At 38.6% G+C, this 26,681-nt stretch overlaps 1 protein-coding gene across 2 annotated transcripts in view; it reads left to right on the top strand.

Moving 5' to 3' along the window:
• The first annotated feature begins 371 nt into the window (after nt 1–371).
• The window catches only part of LOC127639015 (prickle-like protein 1), a 28,814-nt gene continuing 2,504 nt past the window's right edge, over nt 372–26,681 (top strand). Inside the window, exons 1-6 of one of the 2 annotated variants that reach the window (XM_052120823.1) lie at nt 372–590; nt 20,928–21,110; nt 23,140–23,253; nt 23,995–24,129; nt 26,132–26,335; nt 26,462–26,648. In XM_052120823.1, the coding sequence (XP_051976783.1) occupies nt 20,940–21,110; nt 23,140–23,253; nt 23,995–24,129; nt 26,132–26,335; nt 26,462–26,648 (811 nt within the window). In that variant the 5' untranslated portion in view covers nt 372–590; nt 20,928–20,939. Of the gene's footprint in view, nt 591–15,280; nt 15,365–20,927; nt 21,111–23,139; nt 23,254–23,994; nt 24,130–26,131; nt 26,336–26,461; nt 26,649–26,681 lie in introns of those variants that run through there. The other variant, XM_052120824.1, reaches the window with a different exon arrangement.

The raw sequence follows: 26,681 nt of genomic DNA, 5'->3' as shown, positions 1-26,681 counted from the left end.
GAAATACTTAATAAACAAACGGAACCCAAATGAAACCTCAAGTTAATCACCGAAAATCCTTTCTTAAAAGCGTCTTATCCCCTTTCAATATTTTCAGGGAAATTACTGCTAATCTGACGTTAAGGTCAAATTAAATGCATAACGATGTGATTTATCAATATGTGCCCAAAACCAATGTGGACTTTTGCTCATTCATCCATCCGCTGATGCACAGTTTACTTTGGACCCCTAAGGAAAGTGGGAGAGGAGAAGCAAGAATGTCAGTCTGTGGAGGGTTGGTGGGGGTTGCGCGTCTAAACCAATCGGCGGAGAGAAACGTTAATGTCATTTCATCGCAGTGAACACACAAGAGTGAATTTAACTGGCGGGGCCACAGACTGAATGCTAACTTTTCGCAGCTGGGATTCAAACTCGCTTTCTGCGTCTCCGCTATGCTGACCCATTGGTTTGCGTTATTTGGATACTGAATCCCAAGAACGCTGCTTTCATTTCTGACCGCTGGACTCAAGGAAATGACAGCAGTTGTGAGTAACTTCTAACAACTACGGGAATAAATCAGATCAACCTTTTCGTCCACTTTCTTCATCCGTGTAAGTATAAACTAATGTTGTGCAATCTTTTTTTTTTTTTTTTTTTAAATAGCACTTCATAATAAAATTACAATTTATATTAGTATAATTAGCAGAAACATGAACAACAGTGGAAAAAAAATAGAAATCATGCTTGTTTATCTTTTTAAGATATTTAGATGCAAATTAAATGTACGATTAGAGAAAGCAAAGAAAGTGTGTTACTTTCTATGAGTTTTCATAATGCATGCGCGAGATTACTTAAAAAAAAGTTTTTACTTTAAACACATAATGATATGATATGGCACCTCTTACGCAAATATTTGAAAAGGAACTCAATACATTCACACATATGTACCAGCACTTTAAACTGCCAACCAACGAGTTCCTTTAAGACGCTGCATGTGGAGTGGATGGTGTGAAACCCCTGCGGGTCTCCAGATGTGTGTACACACGCTCAGCTGTTCCTTGTCACTCAGGTCGTGGCTGGCATTAAAGTCTCTCTCTTTCCTGTCATTCACGGTGCCGTTTGTCGCCTGACGTAAAGCCGTGACCGAAAGACCCACCTTCTCCATGATAAAACTATCCTAACCGTAGCAGACAATTTCACCCTTAGAAAAGTGTGTACTTGTTAAATACGTGTCGTTTTTATCTTTTACGGGTACCTTCTCTCTTTTTGACGACGCAAATTTGCACTGAGTTTATCAGTCACGCGCTTTGCCTCCGCGTGACGTTTGTAACCGTTGTAGATTGAGGAAAAGAAAAACATCTTTGAAATTCCTTAATAACGATACTTGTGCCGTCTGAAGCTTACCGAGTGCTGTTTTCCAGCAGTAGCTATATAATATTTTGAGGGAGTATTGGGAGCGTGTTCGCTGTACGTAAGGTGTTAGTGTCACCTAGCGGCTGCTTCGGTGTAGAATTTGACCTGACGGGTTGCTTGCTGCCTGCGTTGTTATGTAGACCGTAAGTCCATATTGTAAACTAGGTGAACCGTTTTACAGATTAAGGCTTTACTGCTTTTTATCAGAACCCTTCTATCAAGTTTAGCCTACAAGGTTGACAATGTAAGGCATAACTCAGCGGTCCCAAAGACATTCTATATCTGTACACTAGCGAGGAGACAAGAGGCCGTTTTAGAATGATGTCTATTTCGGAGATGCTTGAGTGTGCTGAATAAACTGCTTTTGTGAGGAAACAGCTCACCATTTAATGACTTGACCGCCTGTCCGCTCATTTTCAACATGCTTTACACTAAACAATCCTTTTGGAATTAACTATGTGGAGTACTACGATAAAAATGCAGTTTTATAAGAGAAGACAGGGATTTTGCGACATGTAGGTGTCAGATTACGGCACTCTCCATTCATTTGTATCGTTTCCGCAAACGGTGACGTACTGTGGTTACACGCTAGTTGAACGTTACGCTCCCTACAATGGTTTAAACTTGGAGGTTGTTGTAACATTTATAGAAGATATCTACTTATATATATAGTAATGCTTGGTATTTTAAAATTGACTCCATGTGGGAGTCAATGACAAACCAGTTAAGTAGACCCCTGGGGGGCTCTCATGTGACTTGAGTGGAATTGAGTGGCAGGTTTCCAAATGTTGCCCAGAAAGATCTGAGATTGTTATGTAAAGAATGTGATGGTAGATTATATATTAGGACCACATGTGAAGCTCTGTTTCAGATGCCTGGAATATTCTAGCGATGAGATGTTTCCTCCTGGCCGGTCTAAGATCTCTTAGGTGTATTTGAAGTTGGTCATTCATCATTTGTTGTTCAATTGTGTGAATTATTAGTTTTATGGCATTGTGCTAAGCATGAATCCTGGATGGTTCCAAAATGTATGGTTCTGACACTCAAACTGGAGTTCAAGATATCAGGATTGTATCAAGGACAAGCTATATATAAAAAAAAAAAATGATAATAGGGCTTTGCCTGTTAGGGATGTGTTTTTGCACATGGTAAAAATGAGAACATTCTGTTTTACATTTTAGCATGTCCTGAGAAAATGAACAAAATCAGCATTATTGTGCATTTTGTCTCTTTGGGTTGCTTAAGCTGGACCAGGTTTGGAATTTATATGATACATAAACTTGTCTAGGATGTGAAATAGAGGGATATTTGTGTAAGAACAAGTCTGCGTGTGTATGTGTAGCTAGGAGAAAGACAGAAAGAGCGATTCTAACCCCTAAACCAGGCCCACAGGACATACTCCGTGGAGTGCTTGTATACGTATCTGTGTTGATTTACTAGCGGAGAACAGAGAGGGTTCACTGTGCCTTATTTATGCTAGGAGGCCCTGACGTGTGCTCACCTATGCAAATCACCCCACACCTCAAACACATTTGGCAGGCCTCTATCTGCTCTGCCCATGAATGCTGCCAAGCATGGAGAGGGGACACAGACAAGCTGCCTTTTAACTGAGCTGAAGATGGAGACAAACAGTCTGACTTTGATGCAGGCCAGCTGGCATTCAGCCTAGTTAAGTACACCAAACCACTATTTTAAACAATAGATATTTCCTTAGGTAGCAGCAACAACAACAGAAAAGTACAACAAAATGTCTAAAACAACATAAGTCAATGCTAGTACACAGTACAATACAATATTTTTTTGGAAAGTACAATGCCATTAAGTTTTCTTTTGTCAATAATTTTGGCCATTTAATCATTTTTATTCATACACAAAGTAGAGACATTCTAAAGAGTATTTAAACCTCCATCATCTGCAAGAGCACCACAGCTCAGCATGTGGGAATTATCTGTGAAAAATGGAATGGGGGGTTAAGCAAATAACCATTTAAATGAATATTCCAGGTTCAAAACAAGTTCATCTCATTTGACTTCATATTAGGCCTACCACAAATTTAAATTTTCGCCTCGTTTTTGGAAGGTTTATAGGTAGAAATGTGAAGAGAACAATTTTATAAAAGCACTTACAATAAAGTGTTAGTTAACCCAAAAATGGCAATTCTTTCATCATTTACTCACTCTCATGCCATCCCAGATGTGTATGACTTTCTTCTGCAGAACACAAATTATGATTTTTAGAAGAATATCTCAGCTCTGTAGGTCCATACATTGCAAATGAATGGGTGCCAGAATGTTGATGTTCCAAAAAGCACATAAATGCATCATAAAAGTAATCCATATCTTCAGAAGTGATATGACAGGTGTGGGTGAGAAACAGTTCAATATATAAGTCCCTTTTTGCTAGAAATTGTTCTCCCTTTTTCTCACCTACACCCTTTATTAAACAACTGGAGTCTCATGGATTACTTTTATATTGATTGATGTGGTTTTTGGAGCTTAAAATTTTTGGCACCCATTCACTTGCATTGTATGGACCTATAGAGCTGAGATATTCTTCTAAAAATATTTGTTTGTGTTCTGCAGAAGACAGAAAGTCATACACATCTGGGATAACATGAGGGTGAGTAAATTATGAGATAATTTTCGTTTTTGGGTTAAAGTATTCCTTTAAATCTTCTGTTATAACTTGTGTATTAACTGAGCTGTTAAGTTAAATCATCATTTTATGGTTGTTTTAGTGTTTACAGCGTTGTGTTGTCATAGCAACAAAGTTTTAAAATTGGACATAATTTGAGGTAATCAACATTATGCCACAAACGCATAATGCTTAATTAATGATTAAGCTTAACTTGTATTGATCCCAGGATATTTCTTTAAATTTAGGGCTGTCCTGGTAGCTATCATATGGCTACAGAAGATATGGAATATAGTGCGCATTGACTACTTTTACAGTACTTTTGTATCATTTTTTGGAGCTTGACAGCCCAAGTCCCCAACATTTTTGGAAAGGACAATGGGATATTGTTCTCTTTTTTATTACTTTAGCCATTTGTATTTAAACAGAAAGCTGAGAGGACAGTAAACGATGGGGAGAATACGGGGAAATGGGATTGGCAAATTACATGACTTGCATCATCCACATGAGCACCATGGCTCAACATGTCAGAGCACTTGTGTTAAATACCAGGCCACGACTCCAACATATTGGGCTCTTTGAAGCAAAAATCACAAAATCCTCTCTATATTATTTTACACTGCAACATCAGGATGGCTGAGGAAGATTGAACAAATGTGAGTGCAAAAGAGCAGATGGAAATAACTCGCCATGACTAACAGCTTGTAGGGAAACACACTTGTCTGGCTTGGTGTGGGAGATGCTTGAGTTGTTTCTAATTACTCAGGGCCTGGTTCCTCAGTGCTTGAAAATGAAATACAAATGTCTGTCCTTGGCTCACTCATGAACCACATCCTGATGAAGTTGTGGAACAGCGGGTTGATATTAAAACATGCCATATCCCCACAATCCAAGTAGAAAAAAAAACAAAGGGATTAACTAAAAACAACAAAAGGTAAGCTGCCCAATACAAAGCCAATTTTACCGCACCAGCACTGAAACTGAGGATAATGGCTTAAAAGTTTTTTGTGTGGATTTTAAAGTGTCACATTTTTCTAAGCATAGTTGAGCCAAAGCTGTCTGTCACTGGACAGATCATAGTCTAAAGGCACCTAGCTGAGTTAAGGCTACTCTGTGCCTGTTCAAAATTCTGCATAGAAAATGCAAGACACACTGCTGCATAAAAGCCAGACCAAATTATGTTTGCCTGACTCACCTCAACCCCATGTTTCAAAGGAAGTTCTGATACTGCTTTGGCTTAGTGTAAATGAAATGCAGCATCAGAGCACCCTTAAACTTTGTTGTTGCCATGATAGAGCATATCTTTTATAATTTAGTTTTATATTTAAAGGAAAATTTATTATTTTAATTAATTTGTAATAATTGTATATTAACATCATATCCTATTACTGCCCCTGATGTAAATGCGTTCATGCCATCTCTGAGCAGCATTAAACCGTCTGTGTAAAACACCTCAAAGCCACTTCAGATGCAGCTTCTGTGCCACCTTTGCAGTGTAAAGATTAAGAAAAAGAGACAGGCTTAAGAGACATGATTTTGGTCATAACACAATTTTGAAAAGTGTGTAGTGTCTAGTTACTCTTTGCAGGGCAGGAAGCACAAGTCAAATATCTTTTGCAAAGCCAAGGGAACATAGCAATTAATTTTGATGAGCACATTTCTTGTTTAGTTTTTTGTACATGCAAGTGAGAGCAAGTTGATTTAGTTCAACATTAATTACCCATGACAGCCAGTATCAGAGCAGAGATTAAGGGAGGTAATGTTTTTGCTCAGTCAGGCAGACGGCTGTCTTCAGCTACCTTATAATCAAAGTGTAAAGATGAGACAGGGTGAACACGTGCAGCAGACATTTGGCAGCCACTGCTTTTGAGAGTGTGACGCTAATGGCACCTCAACTGACACGGAGATGATCATACAGTGATCCAGACAGCTAAGAGGCGGCATGCTGCCAGAAATATGATTGTTTTTTGATTGAGATGTATTACAGATCAATAATGTGGCCAACTGGATAACAGAAACTGGCTGTCACTGAGTTTAATTATACATCATAACTATAACTATTTTTGACGTAAAATAGGGCAGTTGTGATATTGTGTGTCCAGATTTCTCTTTTTACTTTCATGCGAATGTCATGCATTCCCAGGCCTTAAAAAAGTCTACACTAATCAGAACACTTAGTCAAGTCCCATACTCAATCAGTATATTGCTGTTCACTAATTAAAGGTCAGATACAGGACCTCTATTTCACTCTCGCTCACACAGAAACTTTGTGAGATCTCTTTTAATCCAAACGTTTTTCTCATTGCAGACAGTACAATAAAATATGTGGCCTAGTTAATGCATGTGACAAATTGAGCAATGGTGCTCATCTGGCAAGCAACATTTCCTGATCCTATTGCCCTCTCTTCTCCACATCATTTCTGGTCCTCTCACCATCCATATGAAGAAGTAGAAAAAAGTAAAAAAATATATATATATTAACACATTCAGCCCACTGAAATGTGTATTATATTTCTTTAAATAGGTCATGACATGAGGGATCACATTTTCCTTGATCTTTTGACATAGAAGAGGTCATTGTACTATAAAAACATACTGTAAGTTTCAGAACTCAAAATTTCCTCCTCACCTCAAAAAGAGTATTTGTTCAAACCAAGTTGCCAAAAAGACTCACACTGTGGTAGATATTGGCATCTGACCACCTCCACACTAAACATCAATGACTACTTCACATTATCAATTCTGAAGCCCCGCCCAGCAGCGGTAAGCAGTGAGACAGCAAGGAGAGAGCAGGTTAGTTAAGAGCAGAAAGCCAATCATAACAGTGGGCATTTACAGTCAAATCTTACATTTATGCATTTGGCAGACGCTTTTTATCCAAATCGACTTACAGTGCATTTATTACAGGGACAATCCCCCCGGAGCAACCTGGAGTTAAGTGCCTTGCTCAAGGACACAATGGTGGTGGTGGTGGCTGTGGGGATCGAACCAGCAACCTTCTGATTACAAGTTATGTGGTTTAGACCACTACACCACCACCACTCCCCAGTGAGAAGCAGCACCAAAACAGTGTGTTTCTGACAGAGGGTCAGAATGAGGGTGGAATGTGATCATGTTTTACAAATATAGTACTGTTTTTGTGTAAAGAAATATTCTATTATTAAAAGTGAACCTCAAGGAACATATTATACAAATGCATGTCATGACCCTTGTAATACTTACTTTAATACTGTAATGGATTCATTCACATGGCATGGGACGGAAGACATGCTTATAAATTCACAATGGTTTGCTAATGAATGCTCTGGGCTTTCCAGCAAACTGCAACCAAACAGAAATTTTATTGTGTGCCTGTTTGGCAAGTTAAGGTATGGGGGTTTAATCGCTTGCATTAGTAACAAGTTGTAAAGAGTCACCATGTGCTAATATGAATGAACCCCCTCTAGAAAAGAAAAACATCAGGATGAGATTCATTATCTAAACACATTCAGCTGTGAAATGCAACATGCAAAGGCTTGTTTTGGTGTCTCATCTTTTCTGCTTCTGTGGGTTTTATTTCATGAAGTTGCTGAAATTCACACAGTGTGTGTGTGTGTGCCCACTGTTTACATTGCTGTGAAAATTTGCGTAATTCCCCAAGGGCCCATGACATCTGTTTGTGGACAGAGGACTTTACCTTTCAATAATACACTTGTTACTCCACAGAGAGATTTGATAAAGATCACTATACGTTACACCCCCAAGACCCTTTTTTTTCTCTGCCTAATGAACTGAAATTTCTCTCTCTGTGTCTCATTTCTTCCCTCATGTATCTGCAGACCCATAGGAAGCGTACAATAACACAAATAATAAATGAGATCTCTTTAGTGTTGCAATTGTTTCTCGTAGAAAGCAGTGAGATTAAATTAAAGTCTAAACAATATCACATACTGTGCTCAGATTTGCCAGGGTTGGGTTAAGAGATTTCAACATCAACTCAAACATTTCTTATCATATTCTTCCAAGACCAAATATGCCAACCATATGCCAATAATTGCTTTGGACTTTTCTGAGAAACATCTGAAACAAAGTTGAGGCTGAAATGAAACATAAAGGAGAACTCTATAAAGTCACTTAAGCTTTGAAAGAGCAACCTCTGACCAATACAAATACATTTATTTAAATAGATCTTGCATTAATCATAAAATAAATGCATATCATGTCTGCAGATATTTTTATGACTAAGGACAACAAACTCTGGCATGAGTATATATGTAAAGGGCCAACCAACTAAATTGCATACTGGCAAAGATATACTGTATCACTACACACTGGCCACATGCCAGCAAAGGCAAATGAGTCAAAAATCGAAAAGGAAAAAATGGAGATTCATTAAGCAACAGAGGAAGTAGCGATTCATCCCAGACACGGAAAGGCATTATGTGCGGATTACTATATCAACTCAGTGTTGAATTACATTTCATCGCGGCCACCCCAAAGGACACTATCCTAACATGTATCAACAGCCTCTCAGTGAAAGAAATGTATAGTTAAGTTTGTCAAAATGCAAGCAGAATACAAAGTTGGTGATTAGCTCCCTGCTTGTCGTGTTTGTGGTTTATGAATTATGGGAAGGATGCTGGATTGTATAGTAGGGCATTGTGTGATTTAAGGCCAAACAATCAAATTGCCTTAGGGTCTAGTGTCATTACTGTTGCATACTCCCTCCTCTGTGTACTGGTTTACATTTCCCTGCTGGCCTGGGAGAGGAGTAATTACCCTCCAAATGGGAATGATGCAAGATAGCATTCAGAGTTGCATGAGTTATCATCAGAATGACGGAGGTCTGTTTTTAGCACTCTTAGAATGGCATGTAGGTGGACTCCATTATTTACCTAGATTGCTTATTAAAACTTACTAACTGATCATTAACCAAAACTGCCATAAATGTGAGCAAAGTGATTATTAAAGTACATTAACAAAAGTCATTTTCATAGTTTCAATCAATGTTGCATTTTCTAACAAAGTGTAATTTGTCGTCATAGACTGGTGGAACAATTTGTGATGCTGTGTTATAAAGATGAAAATGAAACAAAAATTTGTAATTTTCCAAAGATATCTATGAAATAAAACTAAACTGAAATGTAAAATTATATCACAAAACGAAGAAGAAAAAAAAAGTGAAATTTTAAAAACTATAACAACCCTGTGCAGGCCACTTCTATGTTACCTGAAAGAAGTGGGTGAAGTTCATCGACCACATTTACAGTCAATGATCTTTTCATCATCACCCAGTTAAACTGCATGCCAGGAACTGGTGCCAGGAAAAAACAACTAATGAACTAGCAAAATATATCGGCCTCATTGCTTCAACATGTTGCAATGTATCCTTGCTAATAAAAACAAAATCGTATGGACTTGTACCTCTCCTTGTTATTCCTGTCTGTTGCGCTTCCTCTGTGTGTCGGCCCAGGAGTAAAATCTCTTTAATAATCACAGTCAGCAGTATTGGGAGCAGATGTTCTGTGTTCGTTTGGTATGAGGCAAATTATTGTAATTAGGAGATGGAGAGGTAAGGGGTCGTTGCACTCTGTAGAAGCCCAGTTGAGATTGAGGAGGGTTGTTGTTGGGCTGGGTGGTCTTCAACATTCTACATTAGGCCCTCAAGACATTTTTCAGACCACCGCAAATTACTGTATACTTGATTTTGTGGTTGAGGGAATGGAAATTACTAATGTTAAAATGTCTGTTTTCTCAATAAGAGTAATAGATACAAACACATGCACAAAATATATTCATTTACGCATTATAAATTGACTACTGCCTTGTTCTGTCTTTAAATGATGCTAATTTAAATAAAACATTCATTGTTATACAGTATTTTACTGTAATGCAAACTTGTAAATGTATGGGGGGATTGTGCTTAATTTGTATGATTTCTTTTTTTTTCACAATGCAAAAAATCTAAATGAAACCAAAAATATACCTCATTTTCTTTATAATAAATATAATTGATTTATGACTCTATTGCTATACATTTGTGTGGAAATCTGGTGGATTTTCCCTGTAATAAGTGCACTGTAAGTCGCTTTGGATAAAAAGCATCTGCCAAATGCATAAATATAAATGTAATGTACAAATAACAGCAAAGTGGTAATGCTTGCTAATCAAATATTTTTCCACTTGCAAACAATTCAGGGCCATTTATTGCAGTGGAACGTCAGACTTTTTATTAGGCTTTGCAGCCCTGTTCTATTGTGAAGGTGTCTTGAAAACACCCATAGACATTTTTGGACACACAACTTTGCAGTTTTCTTTTATGACCCGATATCTCACACTTTCTTGTGTATTTTTACTCTACTGTGACTCAGAATATTACCACAGCAGAGCAAAAAGCTCTAAAGCAGACCTTTAAGCATTCCTTTAAAGATTGCTGATGGACATATTACTTTACTTGGAATGGTTGAGTTCATTTAATCAGTGTCTGAAGGCCTGTTTCCCAGTGTGAAAGGTCAAATCAATTCAAATTCAAACCTCAGAAGTGAGTTCAGTAGTTAGTATGCTGAATATGAATGGATGGATAATGGATGTGAATTAGGTCTTTGTGAACTGCAGGGGGAGTGAATGTGTGCTGATTTGCACTGTATGGACAATTGAGGGGCTATGGCAACACTGGCAGCCATAATGCTAATGCTTATCTAAGATCAATCAAATTGTTACACTTGTAAAGGGTGAGGAAGTAATTTGGATGATTCAAGATCAGTGTGGAGCAGATGTCTGTTACCCTGAACAAATTTAGTGTAGGGCTGTCAATCGCTAAAAATGTTTAATCAAATTAATTACATGGTATGCTGATTAATTAATTACATTTAAAACGCATATATAAATATTTGCTGAGAAAGCCCCTCAAATAACAATAATTCAATAAATAATGATTCAATAATTATAAATAAAATAATATCACATAATCATCATACCATTTTTAGGTCGCTGTGCCAAATTTAACGTAGTTTACAAAAAACAAAACATCTTTTAGATCCCTGTATTCAGATTTGCGCTCCATCAAGCTGTATTTGTATGCAAGAATGAGACTCAACGGCTGTGTCTCGATTGGAAGGCTATGCCTCCAGAGGTTGCATTTGGTGGCCGCATACGTCATCGAGTAGGACACTTCGAATGCAACCTTATTTCATTGCATGAGGTGTATCCTTCATGGGCACTCACAACCCACAATTCTTAGCTTCAATGTAAATGTCTAAAAAAATAAAGCCAATTTGCCCGTAAATATGATGTTCAAATGGAAGGAATGTTAATTCCCAAGTTCAAGTACCTCAGTAGATGGGTGCAGAGTATAAAAATATATATATTTAAAATAAAGTATTAGACTAAAAGTACACATGTAAAATCTATTTTCTTTTCTCTTTACATCATTATAACGCTCCTAAAATATACCTCATGCATTCCCTTCCAGAGGGACTTTGTTCCCTTCTCACTCAAAGTGCTTGTTAAAGAGTGCCGTGCTGTCATAGCAACCATGTTATGTTCCAATTCTCGTTTAAATGAGGATCGTTTAAAGGAGGACACTCGGTATACTGCAGCCTTCAAAGGACGCGTCATACCTAGCACGCAGCCTTTGAAACGAGCCATCTTGTGCTGTCATACATGTAAGTGTGGTTTGTTCTCTGTATAAGCTGCACATTGACTATACAGTCAATATACTGTATAGTCAATGTGGCACATGATTATACAGTAATAATCATGTGCCACATGATTATTGTGTGCACATGATTAAGTGCGTTAATTCTACAGCCCTAATTTAATGTCACAAAAAGGTGTTCAATACAAACAATTGTTGAGTTATGCTTTTGTTTTACCACATTTTGGCAAGCAATGTCAAGGTTTGAAAGTTTTATAGACCCTGTTCAATGTAATATTTTTTTTTATCTGAACTATATTTATAATGTCCTTATTTACCATGCACACGGAAGTCTAATGCAAAGGAATTAAATTACAAAAATGCTCATGCAGGCAGTAAAAAATATGTCAGTGTAAAAAACAAGTCTGTGTCAGTGTACTGGAAAGCCCTCAAAAATATATTCATTAACACTACTGATGCATCGCTTCCTCTTTATCTATCTATCTATCTATCTATCTACTATCCTCAGTGCTGTTCAAAGCAAAATATGTAAAGAAAATAGTGTATCTAAAGAAACTGCAGTCGTAAACATTGTACATCATGTAGTCTCCGATGTGTTGTACTGACAGTGTGAATTAGAACACATACAGCATGACACACTGTGATTCAGTCATTATCAAATCAATAGAGCAATCAGCTTCCTGCAGAGCCTGTGATGGGGGAGATAAATGATCAAAGCCTGAGTGCAGAGAATGCAGGGAATAGTTTGAAGTTGAAGACCCTAGCTGGACAACATTCTGCATCTTCTTTTACACAAACACGACCCTCTTTGCTTATAAATGTGTTGATTTTTTTTTGTAATTGGAGCAGCTTGATGCAACCAATTGTGCCACAATCAATTAATTTGATGCCTTGTTATTAACACAGGAAAGAATGGAGCAAATCTAAAGACTAAGAGAGATGAGCAGAGGGAACAGGGTGTGTGCACAGGTCAAAGGCCACTGGAAAAAAAGCATTATTAGTTAGGTAGCGCTGACATGTGAATGCAGCAGAACAGCATTCACTCTTAAACACTTGTCAATTGGTGTGGCAAAGAGGTGAAATATGCGTTATCGCATATAATGGCTTGCCAGGGGAAGGACACACCATTGTACTATGAGAAGAGGAGGATGTGAACTTAAGGTGTTTTGTACGCTTCCTGTTCCTTTAGTGTAGAGGAAACTGAACTGTACAGGGCTTGGGATAATATACTGCAACTTAAGTTTTCTAAGGAAGTAGGATGGGTGTGCTGTCCCACCATTTACACATGCACATTGAAGAACTTGCACGAGGAATTAATAGGGAATGTGGCAGGGCGGAGGGTGGGGCCGGGTCGTGATTATACACACCCGGTCCCTTATAAGGCTAATCAAGCCTCCAAGAGGGATAAAGGCCGACTGCGGAGGATTGTGCAGGAGAGATAGATCATTTATGGACATGTCCGTCGTGTGTGTGTGTTTGTGTCTTTTTAAATGTATCATTAGAACTATTATTTATATTGCTGAGCCGGTTCTCGCCGCCTCCTTTCCATCGAACTGCTTTACAGGGATGTTGTCTGAGGAAACATCTGCAATATCATACAAAAGTATTTTGACTATTAAGTCTTACTTAAAAACATATGAATGCCATTGCAATAGATACAAAAGGACAAACCAAGTGGCATCTGCAACTTTTCTTTGCCATTTGTTTTTCAATTATGTTTAACAAACAGCGACCAAGATTTTATTTGTGGACGTATACAGTAATTGGATGCATGTCATGACAATCAAATTGTCCACTTAATTTTAAACAGCATATACACTGTATATTGTTTATTTATTCTAGGGAATTCCTACTTCTGTTCTCCATTCTTTAGACATCACGTGCCATAGCTTATCTGCTAAGGATCATGTGGTTCATATTTCTCCTTTTTTACAAAGAATCGCCATGGCATTTTCTGCCATTTTCAAGGTGTTCTTGATAAACATCTTAAAGAGGGAAAGGACATTTGAATAGAGAATATCCTTAAGGTTAAGTGAGATGGTTAAGTGGTTCTTATACATTTCAGCCAAAAACTGTAGAGCGAATACATATTGTTTGGCTTTCTTTCTTTGCTATCATAACTTGCTTTCTAAAACTACCTCCCAGATCTTGAACCCTAGTTTAACAATAATACGTCTGCTTCATTGTAGCTTTCAGAAGTCTTACTGGGATGATTTAGCGATTGTTCAGTCTAGAAGGTCTACAGGCTTAATTCAGACTAATTTAACATTTAGAGTGGAATGTGATGAAGCACTCTGCATTGGTCTGTGTAGCAATGACTTAACAGAGCTGCACGTGGGGATGGTCCAGCTTTTATGTCGAGCAAAATGACAAAAAGCACATCTATCATTAAGCAAATACCAGGAGTGGTGTCTTGGAACTTCCTCTACAATCATAAAATAGCCTGAACATTCTTTTTATTATATTAAATGGATCCCTACAACATTATAGATTATGCTATTTGACAATGCAACCATATTTCTTAAAGTTTCCAGAGAGAGGAAACGCATGCGTCAGTGACTTCTCCTTTGTGAGATTCTAAACGATTTGGCAAGGAATCAACATAATAAAGTCATTGTATTCGGCTAAAGTGTGGAGGTGAGAGATGGCCATTGGGACCATTGTCACAGTCAACACACTGAGCCCTGTCTGAAGGAAGGGGGTGTGACAAATTAACTGATAAATGTGGAAACAAGTAGGCAGGGTATGACACAAGACTGAGAGTGAACATCTAAGACAGAAGTGAACGAACCCCAGCACAACGTGAAGACTGATCATGACCCGGATGTGCAGCGCAAAGCGAAGCAAGCCGATGTTGCGAGAGACAAGACACAAACAATTAATGTGAGTGCATGCTACCAATGTATTCATGCCAATGAAATATAAGACATGGAGCATGAGTGTCCAGACACTAGAACCGAAACGGACCAGAAAGGAGAGTCAGGATCCAGACACCATGCCCTGAACATGAAACACAAGACCAACCGAAGAGTGCACGGCAGGGAAACCACAACCGGAAGCCGTGTGCTCATACAGAAACAAAAAGACGAAACAACACAGACACAGAACAAGGTGGTCAGGATCCAGTCACCACAAAAACCCAGACTGACAAAGTGACAGGACTGACAGTTGCATAATTAATTGTAGCATTCTTGTACCTTAATCTGTTCTGTGAACATATATTTCCTTGGCACTCTCTGTTCTTCCTTGTCATGACAAGTGCTGCTAAAATAACAGGAACTTTTGGACCATTGGATGAAAACAACAGGCCAAATTATGCAACTTAAATCCTGTGAGACACATTCAGTACTAAATGAACTCCTTCAGGATGTACTTGACTTTGAGTGTTTAGAGACAAAGCAAATGGCACTGTCGATTGAAGAGGCTTTGCCGTAGGCTTTGGAGGAATGTGGGTGAGTGTTGTTTTGGGATGGAAGTGGATGGCAGGGGGCTTGAATCTAGAGTGTGAAGTGCAGGGGAGGGCCTGAGTGCAAAGGGGATGGACCAGGGTCTGACAACTTGGGGACATGCTACTTGGCAAACACATCGGTACATTCATTTGAACATGTTTAAAAGGACAGAAACAATTGCATTCTCTTTCTCTGTACAAGACAACTTAAGTGTTTATGGGTGGCAGACTACTGTTGGTGAGACAAACTTCCAGTTAAGTCAGATTTCAATGATTACATGACTTATATAATTGTGGACATGCTTGCTAGACTCTTCCATGGAAACTAGCACTAATTGGAGGCTTTTTCTGAATGCTGCAGGATGCATTTCACAAAGGCAAGATGTTTTTTGAAATGGGATCTACGCAGTGGAATCAAGTCTGAACTAGTCTCGCATTGTAAATATGAAACTCATTCTTTTTGTAGATATGAAAGAGTTGGCACATGACTTCTCACATTAGCAGGGTGTAGAGTCAAAGCTAAACTGGTTGTGTGTGATAAGTAAGCTATTTGATGACAGACAGAAAGTAGCAGTTTTGGAATCAGGTAGGAGAGGCTGAAATTGGTCTCAGAGAAACAAGGATGGAGAAAGAGGCACTTGGTATTGCTTCAAATGTTCCTTCCATTTTAAACACAACAGAGGCCATTTACGTATTCAGATTATTTATTCTGGTGGATTTCCAGTTAGTTTAAAGGCATAGTTACCCCAAAAATTAAACATTCTGTGATCATTTACTCACCCTCGTGTAACACTGTATTGCCAACTGTTTTTGAAATCTGTTAAAATAATAGGGTCTTTGCTAGTATTTTGCCACATATTCATTTGGGGAACTAAACAAAAAAAATGATTGATCATCCCCAAATCTGAATAATTGTGGGATATCTCCTCCTAAATGTTTGTGGTGTTTACAGCCTTGGATAGTCTAATAGAAAATATGTAATGGTTTATATCAACATGCCTATTAGTGGGGGTGCAGCGGATTTCAATCATCTCCATTTTTTTATCTCTGCATTGAATGTATCACTGCTTGGCAAAATCTATGCTTATTGCAGCAAGTCAAACTCACTTAGCTCTCTTGACGCATTGCATTAGAACAGTTTCCTTTGGTAAGCTTTTATACTTCAGGCTTGTAAAATTTCAGCCTCAGGTGGAGTTGTTGCAATCCAACCTTCAGTTAAGTCATGCTCCAATCTGTGTTTATTTATAAAGCGTTTCATATTTGATTTAGTAATTCCTGGCCTGCGCTAAGAGCTCACTCTCCCCTCTGAGGTGCCCGTCAGTTCAGTGGCATACATCTGGAGCGTGTTTACCTTTCTCCGCTGTTGGGACTTTTTAAAAATGACCTCGCTTGAATGTTCCTTTCCTCCAACGTATAATGTATTCCTTTGAAAACAGGGCAGGGTAGATCCGCACTGTTTTTGTTTTTGCCACAAAGCCGCATATTGTGTCACTGCCAGAGAGTGACAAGGTGTAATATGAGTGGTTGTGTATGTTGGCTCTGGAATTCATGGCAGCCGTTTCCTACTTTCAACGACAGAGTTTTGAAGGAGAGAGCTTGCAGAGAATGTAGAGAGAGAGAGTTTAATGTTGATGTGTTTAGAAGTATCAAAGTTATTAGACCAAATAAATTGTATTTTAATTTCTCACCTGTACTGGTCTACAGCAGAGTACACTGGATATGAATTTCATTTCAATAACTAAATATTGTCAAGATCTGCAAAATATGGCCATTTTATATTACTGCTACAGTATTTTCATTTATATTAGCAGGCACCTTTGACAGAGCAACAGCAATAGTTTTGTGAGCCCACTTTAAAGCTATCTATATACATTATGGGACATTCATTTTGATTTTAATGTGGTCTACTACTTTGACATGGTGTACAACCCTTTTGGAATGCTGCTTTCAAAGGTCCATATATAGGGCTGCATTTCTGTATCTGATGGTTCATTCTCATTCAAGTGTGTTCATTCTGTTTGGTTAGTGAGCACTGATGTGGGAAATTAAATTGCATTTCCATTTGAGTGGTGTCACAGAAGGTCAGTTGAAATGTGGTCAAGGTAAGAAGATATAATAACATTTACCATTAAAGTCTGCATGTAACGGAAGTTGCGACCGACTTTACTTCAGTAGCGTGGTGTATTTCTGTGTGAAACGGAATATTGAATGAGGAAAAAGAGGGCGGGCTTGATTTTATCCACTGGGAATTGATTGGAAAAGTAGGTGTTCCATACAGAAATAAAGGCAGATCTGAACGCAAGATTACAATCAGTTTTATTCGCCGCGTGACACACTACCAGCAATAGCTTTTGTTGCGGAAGCAGTTTGTTTACAGCAGGCGGAGGTGGACGAGGAGCATACATAGGATAATTTTATCATGGGAATCAGGTCTTACATGTTTGAGCCATTACCTGCTGAGAGTACTTAATGGTAACCTGGATGTGGAGGCTCAGGCACAAGTTCACCCTCGAGAGCAATTCGATGTCTCCCAATGATAATGCTAATTTTTCAAAACTAATTGTTATTCGCTATTACTGCTGCAACCTTTATCACATTAACTGGTGTTTAATTACTGCATTTTGGCAAAGGTTTTAAATAGGGTGCATTGTGTAGAACAGTAGCCAAAACTATGTTTAAATATATAGCTGGCGGATAACACGGCTAGTGACAAATAAAGTTTCTGATGAGCTTGCTCGTCACTTACCGTCAAACTTTGTGAGGTACCAATCTGTATCTGTTAAGGACCGATATTTCACAAACCCCATTTTGTGTGCTGTCCAATTTTTTAAGCATTCATGGGTGAAATGCCTCAAACACAACCACAACCTCTCTGATATCCCTCCTTCTTTGAAATGCAAAAAAAATCAAGCCATCAGTCCCAAAACCAAGGTATTGGGGGGATTGGGAAAAGGGTTTTGGGAGAGCCACAACCTAAAATGCACCTCCTCCCCATCTCTGTTTGTTATGCGTCTTTTTACTCACTGTCAAAGGTTGGAGGGGAATGGTTCTGCCCAAGTCGTCAAACTGATGTCATCAGAGAAGGAATGTAATTCCAGAGGCGAAGCTAATTTTCTGATTTTGATTGACAATTACAAAGACCAAAAATTTGTTTCTGTTGATTAACTTGCAAAGATGAATTGTTCACCACAAGACTAGTAGTGTGCGCTAACAAAGTAAATAGCATAAATTTGTATTACATGCAGAGTTTAAGAGGATATGGAAAATGTGATCAGCTTCAAGAAATCCTCTCATACATTTATGTTTGACCAAAAGACAAGAAACCATATAAAAACTTACAGTATACAAAGAAACAAACAAAAATTATGAAAAATAAAACCATTATCTGTCAGATAATGGGGTAAGATGTGTTAGGACTTTTCCTATAACTCAGTGCAAGTTGAGAGGGGTCTTGTGAAGCTAAAAACTCAACCCAAACAAGGACGTTTACATACTACATCAGCCTCATTTGCAAGTCAAAAGACTGGAATGAGGTAGGAGAGCTTTTTTCAACACCTTGGGACCAAATACATTTTATCTGACAGAGAGTGCTCTGAAGAGCTCAAGCATCAAGATAAAGAAGGCCTGGAGAAAGAGATTCAAGCGTTTAATCCTGTTTCATCTACACTATGACTTATCTGCAACAGAGAGTTTGGTCTGAAAGACAAGACTATGCTGACATTTCAAAGCGCAATTTCCCCTAGCCATTCTCTATCTCAAGGCCCAGACAGACAAAGAAATTGTGGAGGTACCCAACACTTGGCATCAGCACTGGAAAATGCCTGCCATGAGTAGAGTTTCGAGTAAAACATTCTTCCACAAAGGAAACATGAAACACAACAACCATGACAAACTATCAGAAATGTACCCATTTTACCTGTACTCACCTTATAGCTATACTGCCCTGCAAAAGCAAAAGACCTTAACTCACTAGAGTGTGAAACTGAGAAAAATGACTTTAAAGTTTCTGTTTTGTCCAGACAAAAGTATTATAGGTAGGACTCCCAAAATTTCACAACTAGTTGCTATACAGAAGAAATGTTTGTATGCAAAAAATCTTGAGCTCAAAATTGACCTTTGACCCTTGTTTGGCAGTTAATGTACTCTGCCTTTGTATCATGTGCCAAAATCAGGAGTCATGCAAAGGCAAAAGGCCGTAACTGACATATAATCAATATTTACTTGCTGTTCACCATACTTGCATCCATTATAAGAACACCTAACCAAGGTCTAGTCATCATGGTATTTGTTTTAAATTATATAGAAGACCTTTGGTTGTTCCTATTTAGTGCTATAATGATCAGGATAGTGCGGCAACACTAACACAGTTAAACAGTATAACAGATAAGTTACTTTGCAGTACAGTATGTACAGTATGGATAAATACAATAAATATTTTCACAATAAAGATAATTTAATTATAATTGAATACAAAGGTATATGTATTTAAATGCAAGATATAGAGTAATAATTAATTAAACATTAGACCAATACATTAGAGATTAGAGACTGCTCATTCCAAGTTTTTTACTGCGCCTAAATAAAATCTTACTGAAAGCTAATTTTTTGAGATATCAACCTAAAATTTGGAACACAACTTGTCAATAGGTATATATGACAAAGCATTCTTGAAATACAACCATTTAAGTTTGGATAGTGATTTTCATGTCTATCGCGAAAAAAGGGGAGGGGTGACAGTTAAAGGGTTAAACTTTGAAGTCCAAACTGCTCAAGATGCTCAGTCAACGAACTTGACTTGGATTACTACTTTTTAATTCTGAGATAATATAGACAGAGTATACCGAAAAAAGTTGGAATTACTTTTACTATTTAGGTTAGCCTACTTTGTACGGACGTTAGCGATAACCAGCTGTAAAATCTGGCGTGAACACCTGCAAGAAGGAAATATGGCTCAAACACGTATGGATTGTTGTGGATACAGCAGATGACGTGCATTGCTATGGATTATATCTTCTATGGATTATATCGGATTGCATGGAAAGGTAGGATGCCTCTGTATTTAATATTTGGTTTTCAGCATCTGATGTGAGGCGAGTGTCAGCGTCAACGTTAGCGCTAATTTACGTGACACCGATTAAATTTAGCAAGCTCCGGGCTGTCACTGACATTGACAGATCTGAACCATCGCCCTATCACATCGCTATCACAGAGTAATAATACAAACAAGCAGTCGGCAGTCTACACTTTATTTCAAAGATGTGTGCGTGTGTATGTTACGCGGTTTGGTGACAATAAAAGAGCGGTAATCTTTGACAGTATGACAAAGCCAGAGTACAGTAACATCACAGCGGCACCGTAACATCTCTCTTGATGCCCGGCGAAACAAAGTCAGAACACCTTAAACTCAAATTCAGCGTGCGGAACAAAGGCTAAGGGCGTAACAACTGTTACGGCATTCTGCTGTGGTTTCTCGTATGGTTTTGGATGTTACGGTTGTCATAGCCCTTTAATTTCTCGTTAAAACAATCAAATTGACTCACGATATTTATTCACATGATAAAGGAGGTCTTGAATACCCCAAAAATGACATTAACTCATTTTTGACCAAACATGATGTTACGGCGTTTTGCCTTTGTAGGGCAGTATAGCCCTATTAAACTTTTAGTAAATAGTTAATAGTAAAAATAATTAAAAATAGTCACAGGGAAAATATGACAAAGAACTTTGAAAGAATACTAATGATGTACCAGGCTAATGTTTGAATAAACCCATTTTGACAACAAGAGACTGAAACTTCTTCTCTCTGAACCTGAACAGAGCTCCCATCTGATGAGTCTCGAGACTTCATCAGGGACCCGGCCCACTACTCGGGCACTACACATGGACTCGAGAGGAGCCAAAGTGGCACTTGGTTTTCAGAGGAGTTCTACCTCTGATGATGACTCTGGATGCGCTCTGGAGGAGTACACCTGGGTTCCCCCTGGATTGCGACCTGAGCAGGTATGGACTGAGGCGGTTTCAGACTCTCTCAAATGTGTAGATGTTCTACTAAAATATGATAATTATAGCAGACATCCATAGCTACAAATATAGATGGCCATACCCCATGATCTTGATACTTCTAATTAACTGCAGACAACCCAAAAGTTTGGGAAGAAACTGTTTATAATCTGTCCCACAAACTAAAACTGTCCCTTTTGACTCCATAAAGTTGTAAAAGTTAATTTTGGGCATATTTCACAGCAGCAAAAATGCTAACATTAAACACAACCACTTTGCAGTGATTCAGAGCATTCCCTCATGATTACAAAACTCTTCATTTCTTGTGGTTTTCAAAAGTGTTTTTTTTGCCAAGTCCATTTCTCAGCCAATCAAGGTTTGTGATATAAAACCAGCCAGTCAAGCATTTGAAGTTCGATGGCTGCCAATGCACTACCATTACACACAGGTATGAAGTTTTGCAGAGAAGTTCGAGCATCTAAACATGACTTCATCCAAGGTTTAGAGAATGCATGCCTCCCTGGCATCTAGACCTTTTCTGCACTATGAAACAGCTGCAAATGACCTTGCACAGGGGAAAACAGCTCTTAATGATTCTACACACTGAAATGAGGCAAAGTCTGGCAAGCTCTTTGATTGCTGTTAGACTGGATCTCTCAACCTTGACATCAAGCACATGTGCATGCGACCTATTTCTAACTGGCAGGGTGTTGACGGGCTGCACAATGGCAGGCTGTGAATTTACAGAATGGGAAACAAACGTCACATAGGCAAGGGAGAATTTGTGTATGCCCATCATGAACAAAGAGAAAAACAACTATGAAGGCTGGTTAAAAGTTTTAAAGATAAGGCAAAAGAAACCAGTGAACATCTACAGAGAATAGTAATATGAGCCCAAGGACAATTAGAGAGAGAAAATATTTACACATTCAAAAGTTGCAATATTTTCTTGGAATAGAAACACCATCGTGAGCAATGAGAATTAGTGATAATTGCTTTGAATCCTTCCTGCAGTGTACAAAATGTTGCAGCATTTTATTTCACAACAGAGACTAGTCCCAGCAAGTGAATTCTTTAATGGCAAAATGCTTAAACAAATGCCATATCCTTTCCACAAATTTCCACGCTTTAAATGTGTATGCTGAATCTTTAAGAATGTCTGTTAGAAACTAGAAATCAAAATATCACTGCTGTCAAAGATAGTGTTTCACTTTATTGTGCTGCCCTATACTGCCAGAATTTTACATGTGTGGTTCAAGCACTAGTCCCAACAACACGGCCATTTAGAAAACCTTTTTTTCCCTTGCTGTGTGCAGTAAGCAAACAGAACTGAGCCTGTATCTTGAGGCTAGTTGGCACTTTACTGAACAAGGCAATACACAAACACTCATGCAGAACCTAGAGGGGAGGAGGAGGGTCAAAATTGAGAGAGGGTCTGGAATGAAGTTTAAATCTATTTTTCTAACCCCCCACCTTTACATTTTTTTAAAACACGGAGTGGGAGGCCTAATGTCCTCATGAAAGCATTTCCCTCAGTTCTATTAAACCCACTGCAATAAGCTCTAAATGTGGGAAAATGTAGCTTGACGGCAAAAATGAAATTGTGAGCACTAGTAGAGGTTTAAAGGGAATTCAGGGCAATTTGTATGACAGCTCTCCATATCAAATCCCACTCACACTTCATATATACAACCCCATTACAACAGAAATAACAGTCCACATTCATCCTCACAGTAACTCTCAACACAAGGGACATTCCAACAGACAGATGCCTGATCTTTGTGTCTTTAATTATGTACTGCCCCTTAAATATCCTTCAGGGTCATCATTAACAGACAGTGCTGTTTAAACGCATTGTCCCTGTCAATGATATACCCATTTCTCCCTTGTTGGGGAGACAATTGTGAGAAGCCTGTATGACAGGCTGAATGATGTAGCACCAATTGAGGCTGGTGTCTCATTTCAGCTTTCAGCTGTTGAAAGCAAATCCTAATCCTCTTTCTCTCCGTTTGCCTTCTGTCCCAAACAGGTCCAGATCTACTTTTCCTGCCTGCCAGAGGAGAAGGTGCCATATGTCAACAGCCCAGGAGAGAAACACAGGATCAGACAACTCCTCTATCAGCTGCCTCCACATGACAATGAGGTATAAGGCATGTTAAAAAAAGAACAATAAAAGTGATGCAGATAACATATGCTGCTAGAATACAGAATGGTTTTACTAGGCCTGTGGTTTTCAATCCTGGTCGTGGAATAAACCAATGCTGGGCACATTTGGAATGTTTCGATTATCTGAAACACACAGATTATAGAGGATAAACTAATGAGCTAATGAACCAAAAATATGCAGTTCTGGGGTACTTCAAGAGCAGGACTATGAACTACTGTACAAGAGGAATTTAAAATATAACAGATAAAAAGAGGCTGAAGTGTGGATACAAAGCTCTTAATTGGTTTCACAGAAGGGTGATCCTTTCTGCTAGCAGCAATAAAATGTTCCTCTGTGATGTCTGACAATTGTTGTCAGACCTAGAACTGTGTGCTTCAGCAAATTGTTGGCATAACTGTGGGTTATGGATCTATAAGGCTCTTAATTATTTACTTGGCATCATTATTTACCTCCCTACATTGCCAAACAGAGCGAATTGTTTGTCTCTTGTCTTTTTGTATGACTTCCACAAGTCTAGTGTAAACTCTGAGGGCAGTTTGTATACTTTAACTTAGCCCCAGAAATGTTGGAAAAATAATCTCACAATATTCACATCAAAAGCTTGTCTGTTGATGCCCCTTTGGAAGAGCATAAAGCCTTTGATGAAATTGATTTCTGTATTTAATCTGTTCTTCGTTTAAGCAAATATTCTTTTTTACATTCACTCCTTTAATACAGAGCCGATACTGCCAGACCCTTAGTGAGGAGGAGAGTCGAGAGCTCCACATGTTCAGCATTCAGAGGAAGGAGGCGGCACTCGGCAGAGGAACCCCAAAACTGCTTCCAAGAGCCCTGCAGCACATTTGTGAACATGTACGTAGAAGCACGACTGCTCTTTTTTCTTTTTTCTTGAGCGGGTCGCTTTTGCCGGGCAAATCCATAGGATGTGAAGTTTATGCGTGCTCCGAGAGCCTTGCCTCAGACAGTAATCGCTTCTCTTCCACTATTGAAAGTCCCAACAAACTGCAACACTAGGTAATGTTATATTAGAGATGGAATCCAGCAAATGTCCAGCTCTCAGCACAACACTGACTCCTACACAAAAAATGTAAAATAATTATCTACTGAATCTCATCTGGCTAAGCGCGAACGTGATCGTGGTCGAGCAAAAACTAGAGTGAACATCGGCAGGGTATTTGATCCAAACCTTCGTTCGGTTTTGGGGATCAAAACAAACCCTGAATTGGCGTTCTTCTTATTTGACAGGTAAGCTTACATAACTACAAAGCATGGGAAATATAGTGCCATAAGGATTGATCTGTGTAATTTTAGCTAATTTGATCTTGCCTGCACAGTAACTGTCATAAACAATGTTAATATGTAATTATTCAGCAAAGTAAACTACAATAACACATGAAATGAATGCTAGACAAATGTTTAAGATAATGCAAAAGGACCCATTCATTAGTGTAACGTAACTTGGTTATACAGAAAGTAAATACATTCTATTATTATTATACAATTGTGCATCTATATATTTTAAAACGACAGTTGTGATGGAATCACATCAATACTGAATTGTGTCAAAATATTTATAATATATTTATAATTTTATAAACAGCTCCTGTCATCTTCCACCAAATGAAGCTAACAGCAATTGATAAAGCTGGCTAGCTAGCTAATGCCAACATAGGCTATCGTATAAATGCAGTCAATGTATCATGCAAAGAAAAGTGATCACTTCAAACTACAGTCTTGAATAGTCAGACCTATATCCACCTTTTTAGCCCTGTCCCAGCACTGGAGAACCAAATATAATACAGTCTCAAAGTTTGTAGTAAAACAATCATAACTTTGTCATTTTAATTATGCCACCTCATCTGTCAGCATGATGCCGGTGAATCACGTTGTCTCATTGTACATTATGTCATTGTTTTGACCAATGCTCACGTCCCTATGGAGTGTGTGCACAAACGAGAGCATGAGCAACAGGTAGCTGGCTGCAGTTCAATTAACGGACACAGGTGACATTAATAACAAGGGTTTCTGAAACTTACATACTGCACCTTTAATCATTGGTTACATTTGAATGAAGCGGCTTTAGACAGCCTATAGTTATGTATGCAACAATAGATTCTGGCCCTATAAAATCAACTAATGATGATAACAGTTTCTGCTTTATACTACATTCCCTGAGAAGCAGTGTGGACAATTTTCATGGCAAATCAGACAACTTGTAATCAGGCAAATGGAAAAATGATGGCCTACAGTTAACCAAGGCACATAGGCAATTCATGGAAAACAATAAGGATTAGCACATACAACCCACAATCTTTGGCTGAAGACCATCTCCTTCAGGGCCCGAGTCAGCACATGTGAGCCAATGCAAAGCTTGTTTCCTGTTGTGCAGACTTTTAAACACAAACCAAAAAAAAAAAAGTCTTGGGTCCAGCATCATAATACCTCAGAAAAACAGATGTATCCCTTCACCACAAGTTGCCATTCAAGACAGCAGAACAGCGCTGTTCTTTGGTCTCTGGTTTCCGTTGCCGAAAAAAATTTGTGGGACACTCAACAAGGCCAACAGCCATCCAGTAATAATGGGAAGCAGCTGTGAAATGAATACTTTGGCAACACTGCTTTTAAAAAGACTTGTGATCATGCATTTGGTCATTCTCAGTTGGTCTTTACAAGGCCATTTCAACAGAGGTGGGGGTCCATTTTAAGTAAAACATAATGTGTGTATACCAAACAAGAATGCAGAGTAAAACCCAATACAATGTAATCCTGCCAATGTCTTACCAAAGCAGACATATATACTACATGAAAGATTTGTCAGAAACTGATTTTAATAAGATCTTGCTTTGAATTGTAGTGTAAAGAGAACATCAAGGGTGGAGAGATGGTTGTGTTGGCTTCAAGAGCGGGCCCTGGGCCATGCTGGCATGCAGCATGCTTTACCTGCTCTACCTGTCAAGAGCTTCTGGTAGACCTAATCTATTTCTACCACAATGGAAAAATCTACTGCGGTAGACACCATGCAGAACTTCTGAAGCCACGGTGTTCATCATGCGATGAGGTAGGCATTAAAATGACAAAATCATTCCCTTTGGAAAGGGTCCCATTATTGACCCTTTACAAAGAGTCAAAAAACAAAGCAACTAAATGTTAAGATGAATTTTGAAATTCTTCAATTTGTTCTCAGATAATCTTTGCTGACGAATGTACCGAAGCAGAGGGCCGTCACTGGCACATGAAGCATTTCTCTTGCTTTGAATGCAAGACAATTTTAGGTGGTCAGAGGTACATCATGAAGGATGGACGACCCTTCTGCTGTGGATGCTTTGAGTCATTGTATGCAGAGTATTGTGAGGCCTGTGGGGAAAATATCGGTGAGTCAAGTCTAGGACAATGTTTAAACAGAT

The sequence above is a fragment of the Xyrauchen texanus genome, chromosome 47 (assembly GCF_025860055.1).
Source record: "Xyrauchen texanus isolate HMW12.3.18 chromosome 47, RBS_HiC_50CHRs, whole genome shotgun sequence".
NCBI lineage: Eukaryota > Metazoa > Chordata > Actinopteri > Cypriniformes > Catostomidae > Xyrauchen > Xyrauchen texanus.
The sequence above is the reverse complement of the archived record's forward strand: the minus strand, read 5'-3'. Positions and strand labels throughout refer to the sequence as shown.